Source organism: Heliangelus exortis, chromosome 2, assembly GCF_036169615.1.
Source record: "Heliangelus exortis chromosome 2, bHelExo1.hap1, whole genome shotgun sequence".
Taxonomy (NCBI): Eukaryota; Metazoa; Chordata; class Aves; order Apodiformes; family Trochilidae; genus Heliangelus; species Heliangelus exortis.
The window spans coordinates 130859118-130883151 of NC_092423.1; the positions used below are offsets into that span (position 1 = coordinate 130859118).

Below are 24034 nucleotides of genomic sequence, written 5' to 3' on the forward strand. Positions count from 1 at the left end.
GAAAATCAGTGGACTTGATATATGGATTTCTGGTTCAGATGTTTAAGCATGTGCTACTACATCAGGTGCTATCCTGAGAAGAAAGAAAAAAAAAACAAAAAACCCACCAAAAAGCAAACAAACAAACAAACAAACAAAAAAAAAAGAAAACTGACCTCTTCCACATCTGCTGAAACGATATCATCTTGTTCCTCATCCCTGCCACGAACTGGCTGTGACTGGCTGATTCGTCTTTGCTGAGGATTCCTTATGATGTAGGATGACTGAGATTGACTAGAACTGTTTTAAAAAGGGAAAAAAGAAAAAAAATAGAGGAAAAAAAATAAACACAGAAGAACAAAAATTATTTGGGCCTCTGGACATCAATGTGTCAGCAGGACTGCCAGTAGAAGAAGCCTCACCATACTTCTGTTAATAAAATCCAACGATGACCCAAAACAAAATCACCCTTAACAAGCCCTTGAAATGAACAAATAGTGAGCTTTAAAAAATTTTACCTGCTAGACTGGTCAGATGATGGTCTGGGTGGCAGAGGCTCCACAGAAAACAGTTCCTCACTTCCCTGCATGGCATCTATACTAGTGCTAGCAAGAGTAAAGGGTGCTGTAGGACGTGCAATTCCCATCCTGACTGGAATAATTAGAGATTCTGCTACATTGCACAACTCTTCAACAGCATAGGGCAGTAGTGCCTGGAACACACGTTTACATTTTCCAATTGGCTGTGGAATAAAATTGCTAGGGAAAAAATATGGAAAAATAAGGGTCAAATATGACTTTTCATTAAAAAAAAAAAAAAAAAAAAAAAGAAAGTAATACCAACTTTTTTTCAGAATGTCAAGACTATTATCTTTAACTGATACATAAATTTGTGTATAAAGAAAAAATATGCACAGCTATTCAAGTCAGTTTAAAACATTTTTCAATAATTTGAGACAAAGGCTAGACATCTAAAATCTCTTATAGACAACCAACCATAGACTGTAATTAACATGTTAAAAAACTTGCTTCCAAAAATACTAACAGTTTAAACATAAAGTTTCAATATGAACATGCAAGTTAAACAAGTGTTGCATTAAAAAGAAACATGGTATACTAGCAGCTACTGTGTAATCTTGAAGTTTCCTCCTTTCTACACACTGCTGCTTACAGCCACACATTAATTCAGATGTTTCCCACACTATTGTTTGCTATCAACTATTCTATTAAAAGAATAAATTAAAAAGCCAAAACCACCACAACCAACACACACACACCACCACTTACTTTTTCTTTTTGGAGGAAGCCATTTCTACACTAAGAATGACAAACACTCTTGCTACAGAACGCAGGAATCTCATTGTAACAGCAATAGCTTCTTCTCTGCGTCCTGGTGCATACTTGTTTTGCAATTCCTTTACCAGAGTACCCAGCAAAGTATCTAAGAGCTGTAGAAACAGTTCATTACAACCTAATAATGAAGTGTCATTTAGAAGCATGGAAAAAGACAGATCAAGGTTCAAAAGGAGACCAAAGTCATAACAGTAGAAATTCACAAAAACATAACTAACTTGAAGTTACTTTCGAATTAGACTCCAAACATATCACCTGAGGTAAACTAATATTACTTCTATTCAGAAAATCTATGTCAAACACTTACCAGAATGTCTGCTGTACACTTGACAATAAGGCAGTGTGTAAAACAGTCCAAGCGAATGGTTCCACTTTGCTGATTAAGATAAACTTGTTCTTCAGGCAGAAGATGACCAATCCTACTGCTTGCACTAAGACTTGGAAAAAACAAAAACAAACAAAATAATTTTATGTAAGCCAGCAGGTCTCAAAAATAAGATCCAACTTTACATTGACATCTGTTTGTAGATACACACGGGTCTTTATTTTCTTGGGAGCCAAACATGATCATTGACTTCAGCGCATTCCAGTCTTGCAAAACGCGTTCCAAAGCAAGCTGGGCAAATCGAGGAGGTTCTAAATCATGATCAGGCATATCAGAATCTAAAATACACAAATAAACAAATAAATGAATAAATACATACGAGAAAGCAATATAAGAAAGAGATGGTGAAATATGGAACTTGTCACGTGTTTCAGTGAAACACCTCTTACCTTCAGGATTTGCAGTTTTACGATTACGATCTTCCCTAATTCTAGGTGGCCTGTACTGGCAGTGTTCCACAGTTTGCCTGGCAACTGTCTGTACTAAAAACAGCAGCAGATGTTCTCCCCTGTGATGGGAAATGGATTAGTGGAGATATATCACATATTTAAAAAAAATAAAAATTACTCTGCCATAGGCACTGCAGATATGAACTTGCCTGCTATTTGGCATTGTAACAAGATTTGTGGTGGTGAGCAGGCGGTAAAGGAGATCGAGGCGAGCAGACTTCTGTCCTGCTATTAGTGTTTTACATTTGCACTTTTCCCAGCAGTCACAGTAGGCTGTGGGAGATGTTCGTTTGAGCCTACAAGAAACAGAAAATGAGAGCTGCAAAACTGTTCAGTAATATACCAAGTATTTGCGACACAGGCTCATGGTTTTAGTGCACACATTAAGATTCCTACTAGTTTTTTTTTTATTATAACCCCAAGATGCCAAATCCTAGTTTAAAAGAGAAATGCAGAGTTTACATGTGGCAACACATGACATTTGCTATTCTTGTTTCCTACACTGATTTCAAAAGGGCAGTTTCACTACAAAACTTTTCATACTGCCTTAGAATTCCCACAAGACCATTTGTTCTTCCCCAAAACAGCCTCCAGCCAAGAAAGTTTGAAATACTCATGACATGCAGCAAAATCTCATCAACTATTACAATGATGAGAATATCCTTATAATTACATCTGTTAGGCTTATTATAGCTAATCTATTAATTCTGTAACATTTATATCCTGCAACAGTAGCACAAACCATCCACAACTTCAAACCTTTGGTCAGGCTGATCAGAGACATCTTGACTGTTCATTTTACTGCTTGCTCACTTTTCCCTTTATTACAGTTGATCTTAGAAATTAATATGCTACACTTCTTTCTAAAAGTTTACAAGAATTATCTGTTATCAGGATTCACTGACTTTCAGAAAACTTCTGGAGGCACTTGGAACAAAAACATGATATCACTTAGATATATTTTCCTTAGAATAGTAAGCACTTGGGAGGGTGTTACTCACTCACTTACTCTAAATTCTATGAAGTGAAAAGTACAACACTGCTTCAGGTTACTCTTTCAATTCTGATCCATAAAATAAATTTTACAGAGCAGAAGAAAAAGATATTTTAAATATTCTACTAATCTTCTGTTTTGTAGTACCTGAACACTTCCACCAAGGAGAAAAACCTATTAACTATCAATAAATGAAACCACAAATAGTGATTTATTTACAAGAAACACACTACTTACTTGCAGTCATGTCCTTTGTGACAGACCCTTGCACATTCTGTGCAACAACAAAGAGATTCCAGCAGGCCACATGTTCGGCATTCAAATATATCCTAAAAAAAAAAAAAAAAAAAGCACCATAATATTATGCATACTTTTCTCCTTACAGTACTTGCCATTTCAGGGTACAATGAAATTGCTCTTGTTCAAGCCAATGCCTTCACTTAGAAGTAAATAAGTTCTAGAAAGTAAGACACTGTTTTTAGTTAGAATATTCAGTGTTTTCAAAGAGCTGTTTCCATGAAAATTTTTGCCAAAGCTACCCAAAGGGGAAAAGCCACACCTATAAACAGCCATATCCTGACCAACAGAAGCCCCTTTGAGAGTACAAAGCAATTAGGGGAGGCAGTAACAATACCAGACTTTAAAGCTACAGCAAATCAAAACAATGTAACTTCTAAATTATTAAAGTTACATTAGTGGACTAACACAACACATGATTGAAACTCATTCATATTTACTTAAAAAGAGAAAAAATAAATTTAAAGAAGGCTTACTTGGTTAATATGTTCTGCACCAGTCCATGTAAAACTGCATGTATCATTACAACACAAAACATACAAGGGAGAGTCATCTGGATTTGTACCAGAAGGACAAACCATTCCCATAAATACATCATCTTCTTTTTCACTAGAAGTCGCCTCAGCTAAGAGAACAATAGAACACCAGTGTTAAAAACAATCCCCCCAAAACAACAAAAACCCATTAAACAGAACCCATACTTGACAAACATTTGCCATTACAGAATCCTGTAATAAATTAGAAGTCTGAATAAAGTCTTTGTTACAACTGAGAAAGCTTTCTGCTTGTCACATTACAGGTACTCCTTATAGAAGCTGCTACAAATCCCTGGCCCAAAAATACAACCACCAACTCTTTTCCAGTTTTGAATTCTCTAGTATTTTAATCAATTCAGTGGATCACCATATTGAAAGATTAAATAATTTATGGACCATATTCTTGTAAGGAACACACAGTCCTACAGATCTTTGTCACACCACAGCTCTGATTTGCTGAAATTTCTCCTGAAATTCAACTTTGCATATTTCTCTTAAACAGTGACATACCAACATGAAAAGAAAGCCACAAAACATGTGTTTGTATACAAGTCTTTTCAGGAACAATCTACCTTAGCATACTGGCTTATCATATTGGGTTTTTTTTCCAATTTCAAGAAATAAATTTCGAGTTTCCAGTTTCTAGAAATAAGCTGCACCTTTGTGCAACTGAAAAATGGTACCTTAATCCACTGATGTTTGTAAAGCAATGAAATGCTGAAAAGACTGAAAAAACACATAAGCAGTAATATTCATAGAACTCTATTGTAATATACACACCACAAAAGAGGAAGACACTCCATGATAGCAAGATTTCCAAAACATACAGCCAACACAATGTTTTTTGGAAAGAGGTGTTTACCACCACCACCAAAAAAGCACTATTCATAATGAATTGGCACACAAGTCAGATTTCAGAAGGAACCACATGCTAATAATTAATGGAACTGGTGTACCTTTAGCAATTTTCTGTGCAGTTTCTAAAATTGTAATTGCTGCAGGATATGCCCGGCCACTAACTGCTGACATAAACGGTGTCATGCCTCTTGCATCCCTAAGAAAAATCAAGAAGTAAGTTTAAACACACTCTGGGGGGGTTTTTTGTTACAACAGGAGAGGTAGGAAACAAAAAAATGACAACTTAGCACTGCTACTCATGTGCAATAAAAAAAGCACAGACTGAAAAAGCACTCTTATTTATTTTACTCCTGTGAAAGACCTAATTTTAAGGTACAGCAGGATGTGAACCCAGCTATAATAGTCTATCATTCTCCATTTTAACAAACACAACTTTAAATAACCTTTTAAAAAATGCTTCTATGTAATGAATTTTCAGTGATACAACATTACAGAGGATAGTGAAAATTCATATGAAAACCCTTACTTGGCTGACAGCAACTCCCGAAGATAAGGTTGTAAAACAACACTGTCACACAGTAATTTCAGTATGAAATGAGCATTTGCCTTCCGATCCTTTGATTCCACAACAGATGGCTCAGTCGAAGGACCTGTAATGAAAAAATAAAAAAAATGCAGAGAAACAATTTTTCTTCAAAGATTAAAAGCAAATAATTTAATGTTCCACTGGGGTGATTCATCAGTAGGTTGACTGTTCAGTGGTTTGCCAGTCTCAGCAACATTTAACTGAAGTACTGTAAATTTCAGTTCCGAATTACATTCTGAAATAGAGACAGTAATCCCAATTTCATACCGATTACCATGGTTTTTATATATTTGTCATTCCCCAGGTAAAAATTGTTTCTACATAAAACACAGCATGGGGCTTCATGTATGTTTTGCACACGTGTGAAATTCTGCTTCAATCCAATCTTCATCTGATAAGAGGCTTTTTCATACGCAGAAAGTCTGTGCAAGCAGAGACAGCTTTTGAGATAATTTTCCTTCTAAAACATAATCATATAAGCAGCATGTCCTCACCTGGTATCGTGGAGGTGCTAGGTCCTTGGCCGGTGCCAGTCGCTGCTGTGGTAAGAGATCCCACAGCGGGGGCCAGGATAAAATCAATGTCACCATCTTTTAGTAAACAGAACAGCAGGATGTATATCAATACATAAAAACATCCCTAACAACATGCTCTTTCTGCAATGTCTAACACACTGTAGGCGCTCTGTATTTAATGGGTACTCTTTCCTACAAACAGCTCAATTCCTGTTTTAGTAATGTAACTCAACATTACAAAACACACTTCAGAGGTTTGACAGCAGTGTTAGAAAAACAAATACTAAAAGATTACAGCTTTTATGTCTTCAGTAAACTTTTAGAGCACATCTCGCTACCTCTGTGGTATTAGCTATTCTAATCTCATGCTAAAATCTAAGTGATTCACACTAAAAGCCACCAGTTCATTACTCTCCTGCTCCAGTCTAATGTGATACATGAGCAGACTTACCCGGATCCATTGCAGGAGGATCTGGAACCCAGCTGGGAGGAGCTATTGGTGGAGACACCGGGTCCTGATGGTCACTGGATGAAGCACCAGCTTCATGTCTGCCCAACCCAGCAGCTCTCAAGGATCTTCTCATCATTTCCCTTAATCTCAAACTGAGGACAAAACCAAGATGAAAATACCTTCACTTTCATTTATAATCAGAACATTTTAAAGCAGAATCTCATACTGAAAAAGGATACTAAACTCTTCTTTATCTCCACTTTTCTTCAGCATAAAGAAGAATTAACAAAGAGGTATTTTTCATTCTTCTATTCTATTCTATTTTGTTGCAACAAAATACAATGACCTTGGAAGGAGAATCAGCCAGCAATGCATTCAGACAGCTCTCAGCCCAGAACACATCTTTAGTCACCACAGCACTGCCTTCTGCAGAAAGCAGTAGCTGATAGGCATTATTACCACTATTTAGCATTGCTTTTACCCCAAACTCATTGCTCAGAGTGTTAAGTTTGTGCAAAGATTTCTTCTTGTTGCTGCCATTTTTCAAAATCTAACTGCAAGAAGAGGTTAATGAAAGAATAAAAATGTGGCTTGAAAAAAATTTTAAAGGAGTTAAAAAACTGAGGAAAGCAATTTCAAGAAATTCTGTATCATCTTCCTAGAGGTGAGGGTGGTAGGAATAAGAAGCCAAGGAATCTGGTGTGATACAAAGAGGTACCAACATAAAGGTGGACTTGATGTGTTTTTTTTTTAAAAAACACACTTCCTCATGAGTAATGCTCATACTGAATGCATGAGGGAAGCTTTAACCCTTACCTTTATCCCCCATATAAAAAAGATCACTGTGATAAGGACTGTAGTTTGGGAAGGATAAAGACACTGTAGCTTGGGAAGGATAAAAGACAATTGTTTGAACTATAGAGCTAAGTTAAAAGAAAACAACACTATGTTCTCATACAAAGTGCTCTGAACTAAGACTCAGTACAGGTGCTGTCAAATTCCCTTGATGTGAGCACCACCCAGTTATCAACATGGAAAGAAGATCATACATGTCCTCAGAAATCAGGATTCTGTCAGGATCAGAAATCTATCTTTTAGAGCCACCTCAATACAAAAGATTCCCACTGTAACAATTATTGCTGAGGATAAAAAGGATTAGGTTCTTCCTCACCAGTGTTACCTTGATCTCAGTACTATTTATCTGCAAAAGTGAGCATGCCCTGCAGAAATTATCCTAAAAGAATGAGTCTGGGCACTATCCTAGTACTTCTATGATACTTAATTTTCCTTAGCAAAAAACACTACAGTTTATACACAAATTCCATTTTCCCACAAGGAGAAGCATTTTCATTTAATAACCAACAAGACAATGCCCCAACCTCAGAAAACAGAATTAATTTAGAAATAAACTAGATTTAAACTAGACTGACAAGGAATTCATAAGAGAGTGGCAATTAACATGGAAATTAGCACAGAGAAAACAAGAAGAAAGAATTGGTCATGTTACCTTCTGCTGCTTGATGATCCTGCCCGATTTCCTGGGCCATTACTTGACACAACAGAGATTGCATTTGCAATAGCTTCCACAGCTGAGAGCCTTTCAGCAAAGGTGTTCCTCTCAGAGCGCTCTGCTTCTGAAAGATTAAGAAAAGTGTTAGTGCCAGAACTTCACTTGAGAAAATTATAAGGAAGGAGTATAAAGTATGAAATGCCTCCAATCATAAAATGTTCCCTGAATTAATTTTTTTTTTTTAAGATTTAGAGGGCGAGAGTAAGTTCATATAGAAATTTTTATTTTGGACTAGCTCAACCATGATTTGGACTGGGTTTGGCTTCTAAAAGGCCAGCAAGGAAGGCACCAATTCAAGGCACCAAAATTCCAGAACAAGCTTTCAATTTTCAGTAGTATCAAGGCACAAGGACCTATCACATAGCTGATTTCAGACACTTGCTGAGTCAAGGCTTCAAAAGTAATGACAACCAAATAAACCCAAAACATCACAGGCACACAGACACCACTCCCACCTTCACAATGAACATCTATGAACAACAGTGCAAAGTTGTAGGGCATATAAGATACACATGCTACCTTATGAACATGCTTAGGAAAACTAACTGTGATGAGTACAATAAGGCAGCTCAAACAGTTTACCTCAGAAAGAATAAGCATTTCTTCTAACATGGAAAACCCTAAGCATCATAGCACCTAAAGGTTCCAGTCATCATGAGGACTGAACTGTGCCAGGTGCAACACAGAATATAAAAAATGGCCTGGTTGTCAGTTACAGTACAACTTGAATGAAAGACCTAATGTAGATTTATTTATCTGCAAAATAAATACACAGATAAATCAGTAAAGTCAGCTGTGCATCATTTGCAGAGAGTAACAGCCATTGCTTTTTTAGGAGTTACTGACAAAGATCTCACAGTCACTACAGAGCAAACTATGAATCACTACAGCCATTGATCCAGAAAACTGAAAAATAAACCACTTTCAGCATGATACAGGCCAGGAGAGAGGCAATTTTCCTTTCAACTGAGTAGAAGACAGTTTTTGGTACAAACTGAAAGGAAAAGGTTTTAGTATTTAGTTAGTACTCCTTTTTGGAGACCCCTCAACTGTAAATGCCCTTGACTCTACAAGTAATCTGTTGTTCTGTTGCCTAATTAAATCTGTCCCAGTTCCCTGGAAAACTTAATTTGTAGGTGTTCATTAAAGTTATCTGAAATTTAGTATTGTAACTCTTCAGTGATTTTACATGGTTTGAACAATTCTTTTGGACCTGTCTTTTCCATGATCATTTCCATTGGTGAAGCTGAGGAGTTAGAAAAATCACAGAGAAACAGAGCAGCCTTCCCCCACCTTTGTAGGCTTGGGGCCATTTTCCCTGCAACTCCTTTATCCAGCACTGTAGGAGAGAGTGCAAAACTAGGCACAGGATCAAATAAATAAATAAAAAAAAAAAGCTTATCCCTGCCCTCAATATTCACTTTCTGGTACTTAAAAAGGAATCTATATGAAGAAGAGTGAAGGATCTCAGGTAGATACTAGCTGAGAAGTGGCAGTATGTTCTGTAATTGCTAAGGAACCATCATATCTGTAATGGAAGCCTTTACTCCTGAATCAAATTTAATTTACAGGTTAGTAGATGGCTGTATAACTTAAGAGACAGTAACAGTAGTCACCACTGCCCTCCAGATGATGCACAGAAAATAAGCTTATCCTAATTGCCACCGCTAACAGTTACAGAGGAAGGTGAATGTGATTTGAATCTAAAAATATGAATTCTTTTAAATACAATTTTTGTGAGAGGAAAGATAGAGGCAGAGGGGTGTTAAAAGTCTATCAGGTTCATATTTTTCATTTTTCAGAAAGTTAGATTACTTCCAAATGAAGTTACTGAAAGAAAGTCAAGGTTGCAAAGACAAGCACTCAAATTAAGAAAAGTCAGATTAAGTTTGCCCATGCATCCTTATTTCAGCTTACTTGTGTGCTTATAATAAAACAATCTTCTGTTAACCAGTTCATTTGGTTTGGTTTAGGTTGGGCTGGTTTTGGGTTGGGTTGTTTCTCCTTCCCTCCCACAACAAGACCCCTGCCTCAATCAGTGCACAGGATGGACGACACTGAAGATGAAGGGCTGAGGATGAGCAAGCTGTTTGTGCCTTGTTTGCTGCAACATTTGGGAGGCGTGTGGCAAGGCAGCAACAGCCTGGTAAGGACAGGGGGAAGCACTGTCTTGTATTTCATGCTACTGATCATTACTCTGGAGAACTGGAACCTACTTCTGCCACATCTAAGCACACATCACAGAACTTTGTGAAACAAGTTTTTACAGATGATCGTGATAACATTTCACTCACTTCTGGACACCTAAAAGGTGCCTTATACACAGAAATAATAAACATTCACAGAACAACTAAAACTACTATTAATCCAGCTCTAGAATAAAGTATTCTGAAGTAACAGCTACTCAGAAAAATGCGATTAGGCCCTCAGCATCGTAAACAAAACCCTGAAAAATTAATCACTGCATACAGAAAAACTTTAAACTATAATACCTTCAAGAGATGAGCTGCAGTATTATCCCCATTTTATTAACAGGGATATGAGGAACAATTAAGGTCTGTAAGTGACTAAAATTCAATGACAGCACCATACAAAAATCCCGCAAGGAATTTCATTCCTTATTCAGTGCAGGGTTTGTATGGAGTGCAATAAGTAAGGAATGGGGCCACACACTGAATGATGAGGATAAAAAGAAATATTGAATAGCTACCCATTCGGTGAGCACCGTCCATCTTGTGCACTGAATGAGGTAGTCCTGTGGAAAAAATAGTATGACGGTGTAATTAAAGACCATTTCACAATGAATACCCATGAAGAACACATGGGTAACCTTATTTTTGGCATTTCCTAATTTTTGAGTGCTTGACTTAGCAACCTTGTTCTGCTACATACTTTTTACATAACAGTATTTCATAGACATTTTTAAATGGTGTGAGTAACTGGCATTAACAGAAGGGTCTTTCTTTCACATTTCTTAATACATGTCAACTGCAAGTAGCCTTTCTTATTGGAGGCATTAAAATATACTATAACACTTGCAAAATATTAAGTTTCGTTTCTCTAAAAAGTTTACTAGTGATATAATGGGGATATGAGTCATATCAAGGTGGAAAAGCACTTGTTCTCACGTAAAATTAACATGTGGATGTGAAACACTTGTCTTTTACAATCAATAAAAACAGCTCAGTATTCTTAACTACTAAATTCTTATAAATGGCTATCAGAGTAATAAAAATGTTATCTCAGCACCTCTGAAAGGCTAGGACACATTTCAGGTGCTAAATTTGAAGATACACATCTATGAAGAATGCAGCCTTTATTTCAAATGTTCTTGAAAATGCACAGAAAGTTTATTTTCAAAGTATTTTCATCATATTGTTGAGCTCACCCTCTTCCTCTTTAGTTTCTTTGTTGCTGGTTGGAAAGCACACTGAGACACAAGCGTGCAGAATGTTGCGGTTTCCATCACATCTATGGCCAAGGAATGTCTGCAGCACTTGGGGATTCTGATCCAAGACAACTGCTTGTTCAAGATTCATCAGGTATTGTCTGCAAGCCTCGTAGTCACATCGGAGGATGTGCTGCATTAAAGTTTGTTTCTGTACTCAAAAGAATGCAGTATTTTAACAATTTAAAATACACAGGCAGACATAAGAGTCTCCTACATATTTCTAGTTTTCTGTTTTGGAAATTAATAGGAAGGTCTAAATCTAGAGAAACTGTTGAGAATACACATCGCCTCAATTACAGCACTGTGAAAGACAGAAAGGGACACACATTCAGGCACAGACAAGTTAAAGGAAAGGAGAGGCTTAACCAGCAGAAGCTATCGGGCTCAGAAAAACATGCCTCTGGCTTCACAGCTGGGTTCTTGAAACAGATTACTGCTATTTCATGTAACCTGGGAAAAGTACAGGTGAAAAAACTCAGGAGTCTACTTGCTCCTTTACATTTGTTTTAAACACATGAAACACAAGCTGAGAAGCGAACGAACAGAAGCAGTTGAAGGTCTGGAAGGCTCCACCCCCTATATAACAAGGTTTTCCACTGCGATGGAAAACTCCACTGTGAAATCAGTCTCAGTCTAACAGCTGTGGCAGCATAGCACCCAGCAGATCTAACTAAATTGAACCAAATGACTGACAGGTTTATAGAAGTAAGTTATATAAATTCACAGCAGAACTATTCAAACAGCACCACAGATGACTATGGAACTCTACAAGTGTTTCAAGTGAAAAAAATTTCGCTTGACTCAATTTCCTAGTGTATGGTCCAAATACAAGATTAAAAAAATAAATTGCATTCATAAGGAAATAAGTTTTTTGACCCCTCAGAAAACCTCTGCACCCATAAAACAAATAAAATTGGGTTCTGGTAGATATATTTTAAAAGTAACCTAAAAACTACCTAAAACAAGATTACCATCTAAAGCCTGATACAGAACCACGCAACCCCAAGATTGATATTTCATTTTACTATGTCAATTCATTTGTGCTTTCATGTTTCTAAAAGAACATTCCATTGAAATTAATCTTTGAAACAGTGATAATACAAATCACTATCTAAAATGAAGCAGCTTTAAGCATAGCTTTAAAACCAAAATGAAAAAAAGCACACAGTTCTGTAGTAAAGAAAACATTTTACCTCAACAGCCATAATGATAATAGCAGCTTTCTTCTTAATGGTCGAGTTAGCAGGAAGATTTGTTAAGGAATGAACACCCATTCCAAGACTACTGATAGGTGGAAGATCAAGCCAGTCAGGGTCTCGTATCCCACCCATACAATCTTTTGCCATTGGATAGATTGTACCATTTCCATCTCTAAGAATAATAGGAGATTCCTACAATTGGGACAAAAGTTCTCATTAAGTCTCCAGAATTTATGAATATTATCCTTTCCAAATGGTGCTTACCTGCCAATAATGACAACAGTTTACCTAAAATTCTCATTTGTGCCATTTTCTCCTCTCATTACAACTGGCACAGCACGTGTGATTGCCCTTCTCAAATGCCTGAAATGTGCTTTACATAGCAAATAATACCAAAAGGTTCTTTTTTAATGATATATGTTCATTATTAAAAAATACCAGTGAAACATACAGTACCTATAGTTTTAGCTTACTTAATTCTCCAATGAAAGTTGAACATATTGAAATAAAGCATTCAAATTCAGTTCCTTTGCAAAAATGTCTCCTTCCCCTACCCTAAGAAAATATAGTGTGTTTGTAGAAGTTACTAAATTTTTTCTCAGCCTTCTTCATGGTTGTCTGCACTTTAAATCAAGATGTATAATCAGATGTTGGATGGTAGAAAGAGTTGCACATAATCTCACTACATATTTTTTAATATCAAATACAGATTAGTATTTTTTCTGTTAACATTTCTATTCATTCTCCAGAGCAGATTTTAATCAGACCCTATCCCAATATATAGCCAGATAACAAGTTCACACTAACACAGAAACCATGTCAAGTTTTTTCCCCTCCTTTTTTATTTTTTATTCAAGGTAGAATTTGAGTAGGATTAATAAAAGTGCTTAAGTAGCCTAGATTTCTTATTTCCCTCATGTCTTCAAGATATTGATGGTAGCAGCAAGTCTTTCATGACCTGTTTGAAGAACTATTTCCTTGCTAGTCTTTGGGAAGCACCTTACAAAAAAGGCTGTACTGTCTTATTCACAGATGATGGAAAGTGAAGTGCAGTGAGGGGAAATGATTAAGATGCAAAACCACAAACCTGTCCAGCTGTAAAAATAGCAACACTTCTCTCATTCTGACCCAGGAATGCAATGCTGCTAGTAGGGAAATTATTTTCCTGTTCAGCCTTTCCTGTGGCAAGGTCAAATATGCAGTATCGAACCCAGCTCCCAGTTTTCAGAACAGCATGAACTCCTTCAAGGATACATAGAGAAAAAAGTTAATGTCTCTTACTAATGGCATCCAGTACAAGAACTCCTAACTAAAGCACTTTCAAGGACTTACTAGTATCAATGGAAACAACTGATTAAGTTAGTCTAACAGTAGTTGTTTTCCATCAGGAGGAGGCAGGTAATGTAAGGATCCAACAGAGTATCTTACAGGCTAAGTCCTACTTACCTTTTGAATCCACATTTACTGCTAGGATCTCTGCTTTTTCAGGAATACAGAGTTTTTTAGGTGTCCTCTGAAAACAGTCAGGAACTTTAGGAGTTCCACCAGTTTTTACAACCTGAAAACATACGTAAAATTTTAAGATGCTATTAAGCGCACAGTGCTAACACTTCAAAACACTGTTTTTTTAATATTTCACAAAAATATACCTGCAGTTCATCTATTCTGAGTAGCCTACAATCTTGGAGAAGAGAAGAAGGATCGGGATCTGAATTGGAACTGCTCTGACAGTTTGCACTACTGGAGGTTCCTGGAAATTTCACAGCAACGTAAGCACCATCCACTTTTAGCACCTACAAGCAGAAAACATTGCAGTTTTACCAAAAGCTTTGAAGAGAAACTGTTTACATTGATTTGCTTCAAAATAATGCACACTTTAAGTAAAAACATAGAAGTTTAAAATAATCAGTGATAAAATCCTCTTTGTCATTAGCCTTGTTGTTGTGCTAACATTACTGAAATATTAAAAACTTGGATTTCTTAATGACTTCTTTAGTAGCCTGAATCAAATCAAAGGTCCCTCCATTTCAACATCCTATGTCCAACAGGAGCAAACAATAACAGACTAGTGAAGCTTCTACTGATACTTTTCCTGGTATCTTTCCAGCTTCTATCTACTGTAATTAGCAGGACAAATTAATATTTAATAACCTACATAGACCTTTCTCTTCTTAATTTGTCCATTCACTTTTGGAAAAAACAGTATTCTTATGGAAATGAGTTCCAAACACAACCACATAATCTAATTAAAAAACATCTACACTGAGGCTCTTTTTTTCCCCCCCCCCATGTAAGAATTTTTAAAGCCTCTGTTGCAGAATCTTAGTTCTCATTCCTAAAGATGTGTTGGCTTACAGGTTTATTATCTGTTCTTTACACTTAATAATAAAGTTCTCCGCTCAGTCCCTTACGACTGGAGGATACAGACAAGTCTATCCAGACACACTTCATGCATCTTTGGATATTCCTCTGCCCTCCAAGGAAATGGAAACTGTTCTACCTCACACTGACAGAGTAATTTTTGAGACATTAAGCCTCTCTAAAGAGTTGCTGCCATGCATATCTAATCAGAATTGTCAAAATAGGTTTCCTTGATACTGAAACTTCTTATGCTATCACAAAACAGCAAGGCCTCTTGAGTTTCTGGTTGAGACAGTAATTTTTTCAAAAGGAAAACAAAGCTAAGAGGAAAGGGGAACAGGGGGAAGGATAGACAATATTCTAACTTTGAGTAGAATTAAGATGTCAGTCTTGGTCAAAACTACATGCAAGTAATTGTCGATCTTGATTAGGCCCTAATTTCTTAAGTTTCTACACAGAAAGTTCTTACAAAGCAATATTAAAGATCTAGATGTAATGAAATTCATCTAAAATGTCCCTGACAATAAAAAACACCTTTTGAATTTTCACGATACTGCAGATAATAAAAATCCAGCCATTTCCATGTTTTCTCATAATATCTCTTGCTAGGTGCAGCCTATCAAGCATACTAGACAAAATAATGTATTGACAAATATGAAAGTATTAGCATATTTTCGAATATGCATATTTTTGAATATTTTTTAATTTTGAATATTATTATGGATAGAATCACAGCACTTGTTCCCCATACAAGTAAACATCAGTCTAGCAGCACCCTTTCTAGTTCTAAATAGTAGAGCCTCACCAGTGGCTGCAAGAATACTATGCAAAAATGTCACAAATCAGATCAAGTCAAAAGATTAATGAACATCAACTCTGATCTAGACAGACCTCTATTGAAACTTGGAAGACAACACTTTTTGTTGGAAGGATTCAACCTCAGATGGAACTCAAACAAAAACCAGAGAGTTAAAGCAACTCTTATTACTCCTGAATCATTACACAAGGTGTGATTTTTTACCTTACCTATCAGTAAGTTTAGTGCAATGCATAACATGTTCTGGTCAAAAAACACCTGACAAGTTACCAGGGCTTTCTCCAACATTCACAGGCTTCATGACCATGCAGTTTACTCCATGACAGCCCTTCAAGAGAACCTAAGTGTAGCTCCTTGGACACCAAGCTTTGTAACATCAATTACTTCAACTCAAAACAGTGCTTAAAAGCCTTTCCAATTTTCTGAAACACCAAAGACAACAAACTCCCAGGATACTTAGGAATGGTATGTTCTCACACAAGATGGTCATGCCACTGAGGCCATCCATATCAATATAAGAAAGAAGTGACTTTTCAGAAAGTCATTCAGTAAAAGAAAGGCCATGGAAGACCAGATGAGGGCATATTTGGGTGGACTCTGAAAGGGCAGGACTTCTTAAGCCATGAAATCCTAAGACCACAAACCCACATAATTAGGTTTTTGCAGTCTAAACCACTGTACACATTTAAAAATTATTTATGGGCACTATATATTTATTCACCCTAACATTATGCTGATGTGTACCTAGAAGTCAGTTAAAACAGGTGTAACTCTTCACCATCTCACTGGACAGGTGGGAGCCATTGCACGAGTCATGAAAAGCAATCTTTTGGATAAAACCACATCTGCTTTTCCATATTATGGTTCAATTTAAAGTACCAGAATGTTATTTTTTAGGATTCATCATGCTCTATTCACAACACATTCATTCTATTACCATTATTGTGTTATGGATAAATAAAAATGCACCAAAAACCATGCTAGCCAGAAACATTTTCAAGTATCCCCCCAAATATTATTTTTTACCACTTTGCTTATCTAGAAGGAAAAAAACATTTATCTCTCTCTCCCCAGAGATAGTAGGACAGTGTATTTTAGACAAACCTTGCCAACAGGAACATTCTTAACATCTTCCACAAACACAACTTCCCTCAGAGACCACTGTTCTTCGTTAACTTTCTCCTCCTCTTTTGGGGCAGGAGTAGACCGTCGCCTCTCTGATAAAAAAAAAAAAAAAAAAAAAAAAAAAGACTTGAAATACTTTGTGAAGGCATCAAAATGCAACGTGTAGTAAACACCAAACCTCAAACCTTTCTCACCCAGAAGTATTAACAATGGTCAAATCTAGAAATTAACAAGAGGCTAACAAGAATCTGTCTTTAAAATGACCTAAATAAAAATTTTAACATTATACCATCCCATTTCCATGTTTTTCTATGAAATTTGCACTAACAAATCCTATCTTATTAAGAAAATAAATTTTAAGGACTTTTAAGCAAAATTATAGTACAATAAATTGTTTAGGCAGGGCTCAGATATTTATGCTCTAAGTAACAAAGCTGACATTGTAAGCTTGTTCATGAACCCTTTATTCAGTCCTGCTACAGGATATAATGCTTTAAGATCACCTTCAGGAAGTCTGCTTGTCCACTACATGTGGATTTATTGGTGAACATCTAGAAGAGTAGCAAATGAGGCAGAAAATAGCTATTCAGGCTAATAGCAATTGCAATACAGTTAGATTTGCTGCAAAGACATCTGAACAGTATCTGTAATACACTCAGGATCTAAATTTAATATGTAACATGGCTAAAACAGCACTGGCAAAAACTTCCAATCTCCTGAATTGAGTGTTGAGTACAATTAATATTACCAGCATGTTTAAAGTAAGAAGCAGAGAATTTCTAATAAGCTCATTGTGGAATTAAATTCAACGCTATTTCAGAATTCCAAGCAAAGTTACAGTCAGTGAAAAATTACAGTTGAAAGAATTGCAAAAGAGAAGAAATCAGCAGCAAAAGATTCTACCAGTAAAATTAACTAGAACTGCAGATATGAGCATACAAGATTCTCAGTCACTGAATGAGCCCATTTGACTCTCTGGGTGAATGCTTATATCTGCAGTATGTGAATAATTAGAAGACACAGGAGCAGAGATAAGATTTTTTCAAATTATGGCACTGAAATCAAGCCTGTGTAAACACATGGGTTTAAACAAAGAAAAAAGCTTAAGAGGTCAGTTACATGAATTCTAATGAATTTTAAGTACAAACTGTACTACAAAACTTCTCTAATTGGCTTTGTTAGTAAAGTATGTCTGCTTTAAGACCTTTTATGTCATAGATAACAAAGTACTAGTTTATGTACTGAAATTCACCTGCAAGGCAAGCTATGCAAGAACAGCTTATCTTAAAAGAATTTTCAAAAAAAAAAAAGAAAAAGAAGTCCAACTTCTGGGCTGTAAAGAAACTCACTATCACATTGCAATTAAACATAAACAACTTTATTTTTAGACTTCCTCTTGAGCAGCTCCTGAAAGTAACTTCTGATTCTGAGAACTAAGTTTCATGCTTGCTTAGATACACCTTACATCAAGTAGTCACTGCTTATATATTTAAATTTAATACTTACAATTCACTGATTATCTAGTCTATTATAAAAGCCTTAGCATATACTGTAGTTAAGACTGAAAGCCCAAAAACCATCCTAAAATTAATGCAGGTACTCACAGAACTGTCTTATATGAAGCCTTCTTATCTACACAAATACTTTAGGTTACTACAATCTTCTCATTACTTACTATATGGCATTGATGCACTGCTTGCTATTGAAGATGCATCACTACAGGTGGAAGCTGGGGATGGTGGAGGACCCATCTCAGTTTTCACTGGCTCCTGTTTGCTTTCAGGTCTAGAAGTAAAGGTGTTATTTAGAATGAAGAAAGAAAATCTGAAATGTTTTCCGTGACAATGGACAAAGTGCTGGTATGTCCCAGTTATGTTCCTTTAGTAATACTTCAATGAAATAACTCCATACTTGTGACCATCATCCTAACTGGCAAGGCTATGTATCTAATGGAAATGATGCTATGCTGCTTAATCAGGGATTAGCTTTATAATATTTACTGAACATAGATAAAATATTACAGAAAATAGTAGTCCTTGTGTGTCCTTGCACACACTTCATTTGAAGACAGGAAGAATTATTAGTTTTATACAGTAACCTGGAACTCTAGAACTGCTGAACTTCAAGCTTTTATTAAAACTGTTTAAATCTGTTTTAAGAAGCATTTAAATGGCAACTGTCAACCTAATGGTTTTTATTTTTTTCAACTATGGAGAAGCTGAAACAGGTATCCCAATGCCATGAAGGGCCTGAAAACAGCTAGTTCCTTCTACATTTTGCATTTCTATAATAGTTTCACATAACTGAGACACCTTTCTGCACATTTTCTAGCAGAAAGCTAGAATCTTATAAAGAAGGCAAAAATTTCAAATTTCCTTCTTTCCTATTTTTAATCAGCAATTCAAGAGATTACCAGAGAAAAGCTCTGTGTGTACATGTGTTCTCAACACTTACTTTGCCTCAGTAGTTTTGCTAGCTTTCTCCATGTTTTTCAAGCTCTCAGGTGACCGAAGCTGAAATCGACAGCTATCGTTCATGTTCCAAACAGATTCCATTAACACTCCCACTTTAGGAATTCCAGCACTGATTGAAAAAGCAACTGCTCCAGCATGATACAGGGGGTTATTTCTTAAACACACCTACAGACAAAAATATTTATTTCTATGAGAACAATACGTTATACTGAGGGAAATGATATATGCATGCATTCTCTTGGTGATAAATGTAGTAGCAAAAAAAAAAAAAAAACCAAAAACAAAACCCAAAAACAAAACAACAGTTTATGTAATTACATGATGAAAAGTTAGCACAATGTACTCTGCACTTTGCTGAGAAAAAGAAGAGGGGGTGCTGCAATTCACAGCAGAAGGTAAAAGCTTTAGTAGTGCAGCTTTAAGATATATAATATTTAGATGTTCAACCACAATAGGAACAATTCATCCGAGAGTTTATTAGAATGGATTTGGAATCAAAAGAAATGCATTCCCTGGGAAGGAGCTGTTTTGCCTCATACTAGTTCTAGCACTAATCACAAAAAGAATCCTATGGTTCTATACCAGCCATTAACTTCTTTGGTAAAAGCTTCAAACCAAAAGCCTCTCATCACATAAATAAAACAAACTCATACTTAACCCAAAGTGCTGATACTTAAAACACCAGATCATTTGCAAAAGTACATGCTCTACTGAGAAACATATTTCTATACTTCCTCTCACAATACAGGATCAGTAGATAAGTTAAAACAGAATTACTTTGTATGAATACAGCTTGTTCCTCCGTGTATACAGCAATAATCATACTTGAAAAAACAGTAACAACACTAACAGGACATGCTTTTGTGTACAGAGACAATAGAACCTAATTTGTTTTGGATTTTTTAAGAGCAGGTTGTAAGGATATAGCACTGTAAAAACATCATTTGTGATGGCTGCACTTGCCTGGGTTCCAACAGTAATGTTTGGCATAGAGGAAATACCAGCACTAGACTTCGGCTTTTTATTTTTTGCTCTGGCCTTTTCTAGCATTTTCTTCCTTTGGCTAAAAGGAACCACACCCCTGTGGAAAAACATGAATTATTTTTTAGAAACGCTATTAAATAAATTGTGTTTAACTTCAAACAGTTTATTCCAACTCCTCAGTGTAGTCACAATCAAACACAAGTATCTGTGCCACCTTGTCCAAAATCCCAAAGCTCTGTAGAAATGACATCTTTTTCTTTATTCACTCTCACTTTCCTAATTCACCTAAGCTACTCAGTTTATTAGGATGAGGAAGGAGAAAGCGTGATACATCACTTTCCTTCCAGTTCAAAATTTCCATGACTTCTGTTGCAGACAGTATGCACCAGTCACAGCTTTCAGGTTGCAGGTTGTCCCCTCTGAACTTGAGGACAGCTTTCCCAACTCTAGTCGTAATTTCCAGACTTTGCAGTCATTTCTTTTTAAATTCTAAAAGCCTCATTTTCTCACCAGAGACATGGCTGACTGAGTCCAGGACTTCTATGATTTAAGCTGCAAGAGGGGAAAAGAGGACACTTCTTTTTGCAATTGGATCCACTCAGTTCAGCTGAAAACTCCCACATTCACTGTGAAGCATGCTTACTATTTTGGTACCTCATGTTTTACCCAGTGGGTTATACAGTTAGATGTTTTCACTTGAAAACCTCAATCATGTTAAATAAAACATGAAAATCATCAGTCAGTGCTGGGAATGGAAATTCTGTGCAGTGAACTACAAATCATTGTAAATAAGTATATCAATAGTAACAAAGGCTTCTGTCTGCGTCAATCTGATTAATATCAAATCATCACTGCTGACTTTTAGGCTTTCCCAGAAAGGCCATGTTGATTAATAAATAAATTGCTTTCAAAGATTATATATAACTGTTATTAAACCTTTTAATATATATTGCACTTATTATTCTAAAAGCAGTAAAAAAACCAGGTTCTAATAGCTAGGTATCTCCAATGTTATGGCTTATTAGTTTCTGCACTAAGAGGAATTACTCTTAGTAATTAAAGAGGTATGTCATCTTTGACATAGTGAAACAGCCAAGAACCAGAGATCTATAATTTGGAGATTTGGAACTGTAAGTCAGAATAAAATTCAGTTGTATTTAATCTAGCTGCAATTCTACTTAAATATTTTCCAAAGAGTTATTAGAATTTAATGAGAAAGCTGTTTTATCAAAACAGTTTTCAGTGCTCTGATTTTCAAACCACCATCTAATATTTAACCCATCCATGCTTAAAACCTATTTGAGCTTCAGGCATAAGTACTGCAATGACTCCTGACACACTGACAAAAATAACATATTTTGACTATGTGTTAAAAATATTAAATGCATTCAAACTAGAAATCAATTTCAGAACTCTCTTGGGAATGTTATTTTTGAGGAGGTTTTTTTTAAAATTTTATTTTAAAATAGGTTTAGTTATCAACTTGTCAAATTTTGTATTTTACAATGTTTTAAAATGATGTATTTTAACAACAAGCTCCAGAGGGAGCATCTGATCTTATTTTCCCTTCTTTAAGATTTGGACCATAAAGTAACTGACCAAATTTTTCTAACAGTGCTTGAGAGAAGAATGTGGACCTCATGTGTGGGGAAGTTTGTTCCATATTTATAATCCAAAAGTGGCCTGAAAGCCACAAAGGTTATTCTCTTTGTAGTAGTAGTGATATAAGTGAACACTACAGCATTTATACCTATCTCCTAAAAGAATAAGATTAATCCTTAAAGATATTATAATTGGATCCCAAAGCTCTAGATATTAAAGATAATAAACATAATTCAAAAAGGGAATCAAAGCTCAAGCACACAGCTACAAGACTCAAAACAGCTGTGGTTTAGTAGATTTGCAATGCAGCTGAGAGCCCGGGACATGAAGACATCCAATGAATCTACACTGTTGTACATAAAAACCACAATATTTACTTACCACCAGTACAAGTTATTCTCTAGTTGAGCACAGGTATACAGAGCACAACAGTGTAAAGAAACGATCCGTTCTCCCTGAAGCTCTGAGTATGTCTGTGCAGTGTGTTCTAATTTAGAAGCTACAGAGCTTAAAGTTTCATCTACCCATGTAGCAACCTAGGGAGGAAGGGAAAAAAGGAACAAAGAAGGTGGAGGAGGGGTGGGGAAATGAAAAAGCAAAGTTGAATCTTAATTGTAGTATTTACTCCTTTTAAAAGGAAAAAAAGAACGACAACACAAAAAGCAAATTACTCCCTCACAAATTTTATACCCTACCAACCCTGACACCCTTTCTTTCCCCAGAAATGAGCCTGCCAGGATTTTTTTTCCTCTATTTCCAGTTCCAGTCACAACAGGTTAAAAAAAAAGTGTCATAAAAATACTTCAAGTGCGTAAGTGCATATAATTTACCAAATCAGTTTAAAGTTTATGCTTAACGTGGCAGAACAGTATATTTCAAGCATTGGAATGGGCTGCCCCGGGAAGTGGTGGATTCTCCATCCCCGGAGATATTTAAAAAGAGACTGGATGTGGCACTCAGTGCCATGGTCTGGTAACTGCAGCAGTAGTGGATCAAGGGTTGGACTTGATGATCTCTGAGGTCCCTTCCAACCCAGCCAATTCTAGGATTCCATGATTTAGTTAGCTTACTTTATAGCACTGAAAGCTTCAATGCCCTTAGTTTTTAACAAGCTTCTCTATTCTTAAACCACTGTCAGTTTCTACTGTAACAGCAAAAATTCAAGTATTTCAGATAATCAAGTAAAACAGCTATCTTTTCACTGTTTTACCTGTAAATCTGCCAGATTTTGGGTTTCGTGGGTTTTTTTGCATTTTTACAGAATACCAGTTGAGTTTCCACTTTGTTTTTACATGTGCGTAGAGTAAAGTGGAACGAATGAACTAATTAAGTACTTTCTACAACTGATGAAGAATTAACTTCTCTCTAATATACTGCAAGTAGCTGAGAGAAACAGCTTTGTAAAATCCTGCAAACAGCACACATCTCATACCTTGTTATTTTCAGTGGCAACAGTTGCTCTAATGCTATTTGCAGAAAGAAGCACTATCTTTTCATTGGTTAATCCCAAGAACATGGCTCGTGGATGATGTAGCGAAGGATTCTTTGGAAACAAGAAAATATTTTAGATATTCAAAGTATATAAATAATTCTGAAGGTATGAATTTAAAGATATACAGTACCTGTGCATTTCTGTAAGGCTCTGATTCACTCCACTTCCACTGATAGAGTTCTCCTTTACTGCTAACAGCCACAAGCTCAGAATACAGAGCTCCAATAGAAATAAACTTTGTTCCATCCTACAAATACAGAAATACAAAGTCTAAGACAGCAGTATTATAAATACATAAAAACATACATAGGGAAAAAAAAACCAACTTGTAACTGCTAAGATGTTGGGGGTTTTTTCAGAGTTCCCATGAATGTTGAAGTTGAAAGTTAAGATACATCCAGCTTGTCTCAAGCTCAGCATGCCCTCTAACTCATACACAAAACACATTACTGCTTCTGACAAAATGAAGGAACAACTAAAGAGATTATTATATAGCAATATATTATTACCTATTAAATATATATTTCTATATATGTATTACATTTAAATATTTACAT

The 24034-nt window shown here is 36.0% G+C and overlaps 1 protein-coding gene across 17 annotated transcripts in view; it reads right to left on the minus strand.

The window, feature by feature from the left end:
- UBR5 (ubiquitin protein ligase E3 component n-recognin 5) overlaps nt 1–24034 on the minus strand; it is a 79127-nt gene that overhangs the window by 20215 nt on the left and 34878 nt on the right. For 8 of the 17 annotated variants that reach the window (XM_071738101.1, XM_071738114.1, XM_071738116.1 and 5 more), the window contains 27 exons: nt 23608–23724; nt 23418–23528; nt 22367–22521; nt 20363–20480; nt 19380–19564; nt 18601–18710; nt 16905–17017; nt 14272–14415; nt 14069–14180; nt 13710–13864; nt 12617–12814; nt 11361–11571; nt 10683–10727; nt 7910–8036; nt 6403–6554; nt 5931–6026; nt 5377–5500; nt 4949–5046; nt 3933–4081; nt 3397–3488; nt 2315–2461; nt 2106–2224; nt 1868–1994; nt 1639–1768; nt 1266–1426; nt 498–737; nt 156–279 (listed from right to left, as the gene is read on the minus strand). In XM_071738101.1, the coding sequence (XP_071594202.1) occupies nt 156–279; nt 498–737; nt 1266–1426; nt 1639–1768; nt 1868–1994; nt 2106–2224; nt 2315–2461; nt 3397–3488; nt 3933–4081; nt 4949–5046; nt 5377–5500; nt 5931–6026; nt 6403–6554; nt 7910–8036; nt 10683–10727; nt 11361–11571; nt 12617–12814; nt 13710–13864; nt 14069–14180; nt 14272–14415; nt 16905–17017; nt 18601–18710; nt 19380–19564; nt 20363–20480; nt 22367–22521; nt 23418–23528; nt 23608–23724 (3660 nt within the window). The remainder of the gene's footprint in view (nt 1–155; nt 280–497; nt 738–1265; nt 1427–1638; nt 1769–1867; nt 1995–2105; nt 2225–2314; nt 2462–3396; nt 3489–3932; nt 4082–4948; nt 5047–5376; nt 5501–5930; nt 6027–6402; nt 6555–7909; nt 8037–10682; nt 10728–11360; nt 11572–12616; nt 12815–13709; nt 13865–14068; nt 14181–14271; nt 14416–16904; nt 17018–18600; nt 18711–19379; nt 19565–20362; nt 20481–22366; nt 22522–23417; nt 23529–23607; nt 23725–24034) is intronic. The other 9 variants (XM_071738109.1, XM_071738106.1, XM_071738111.1 and 6 more) reach the window with 4 other exon arrangements.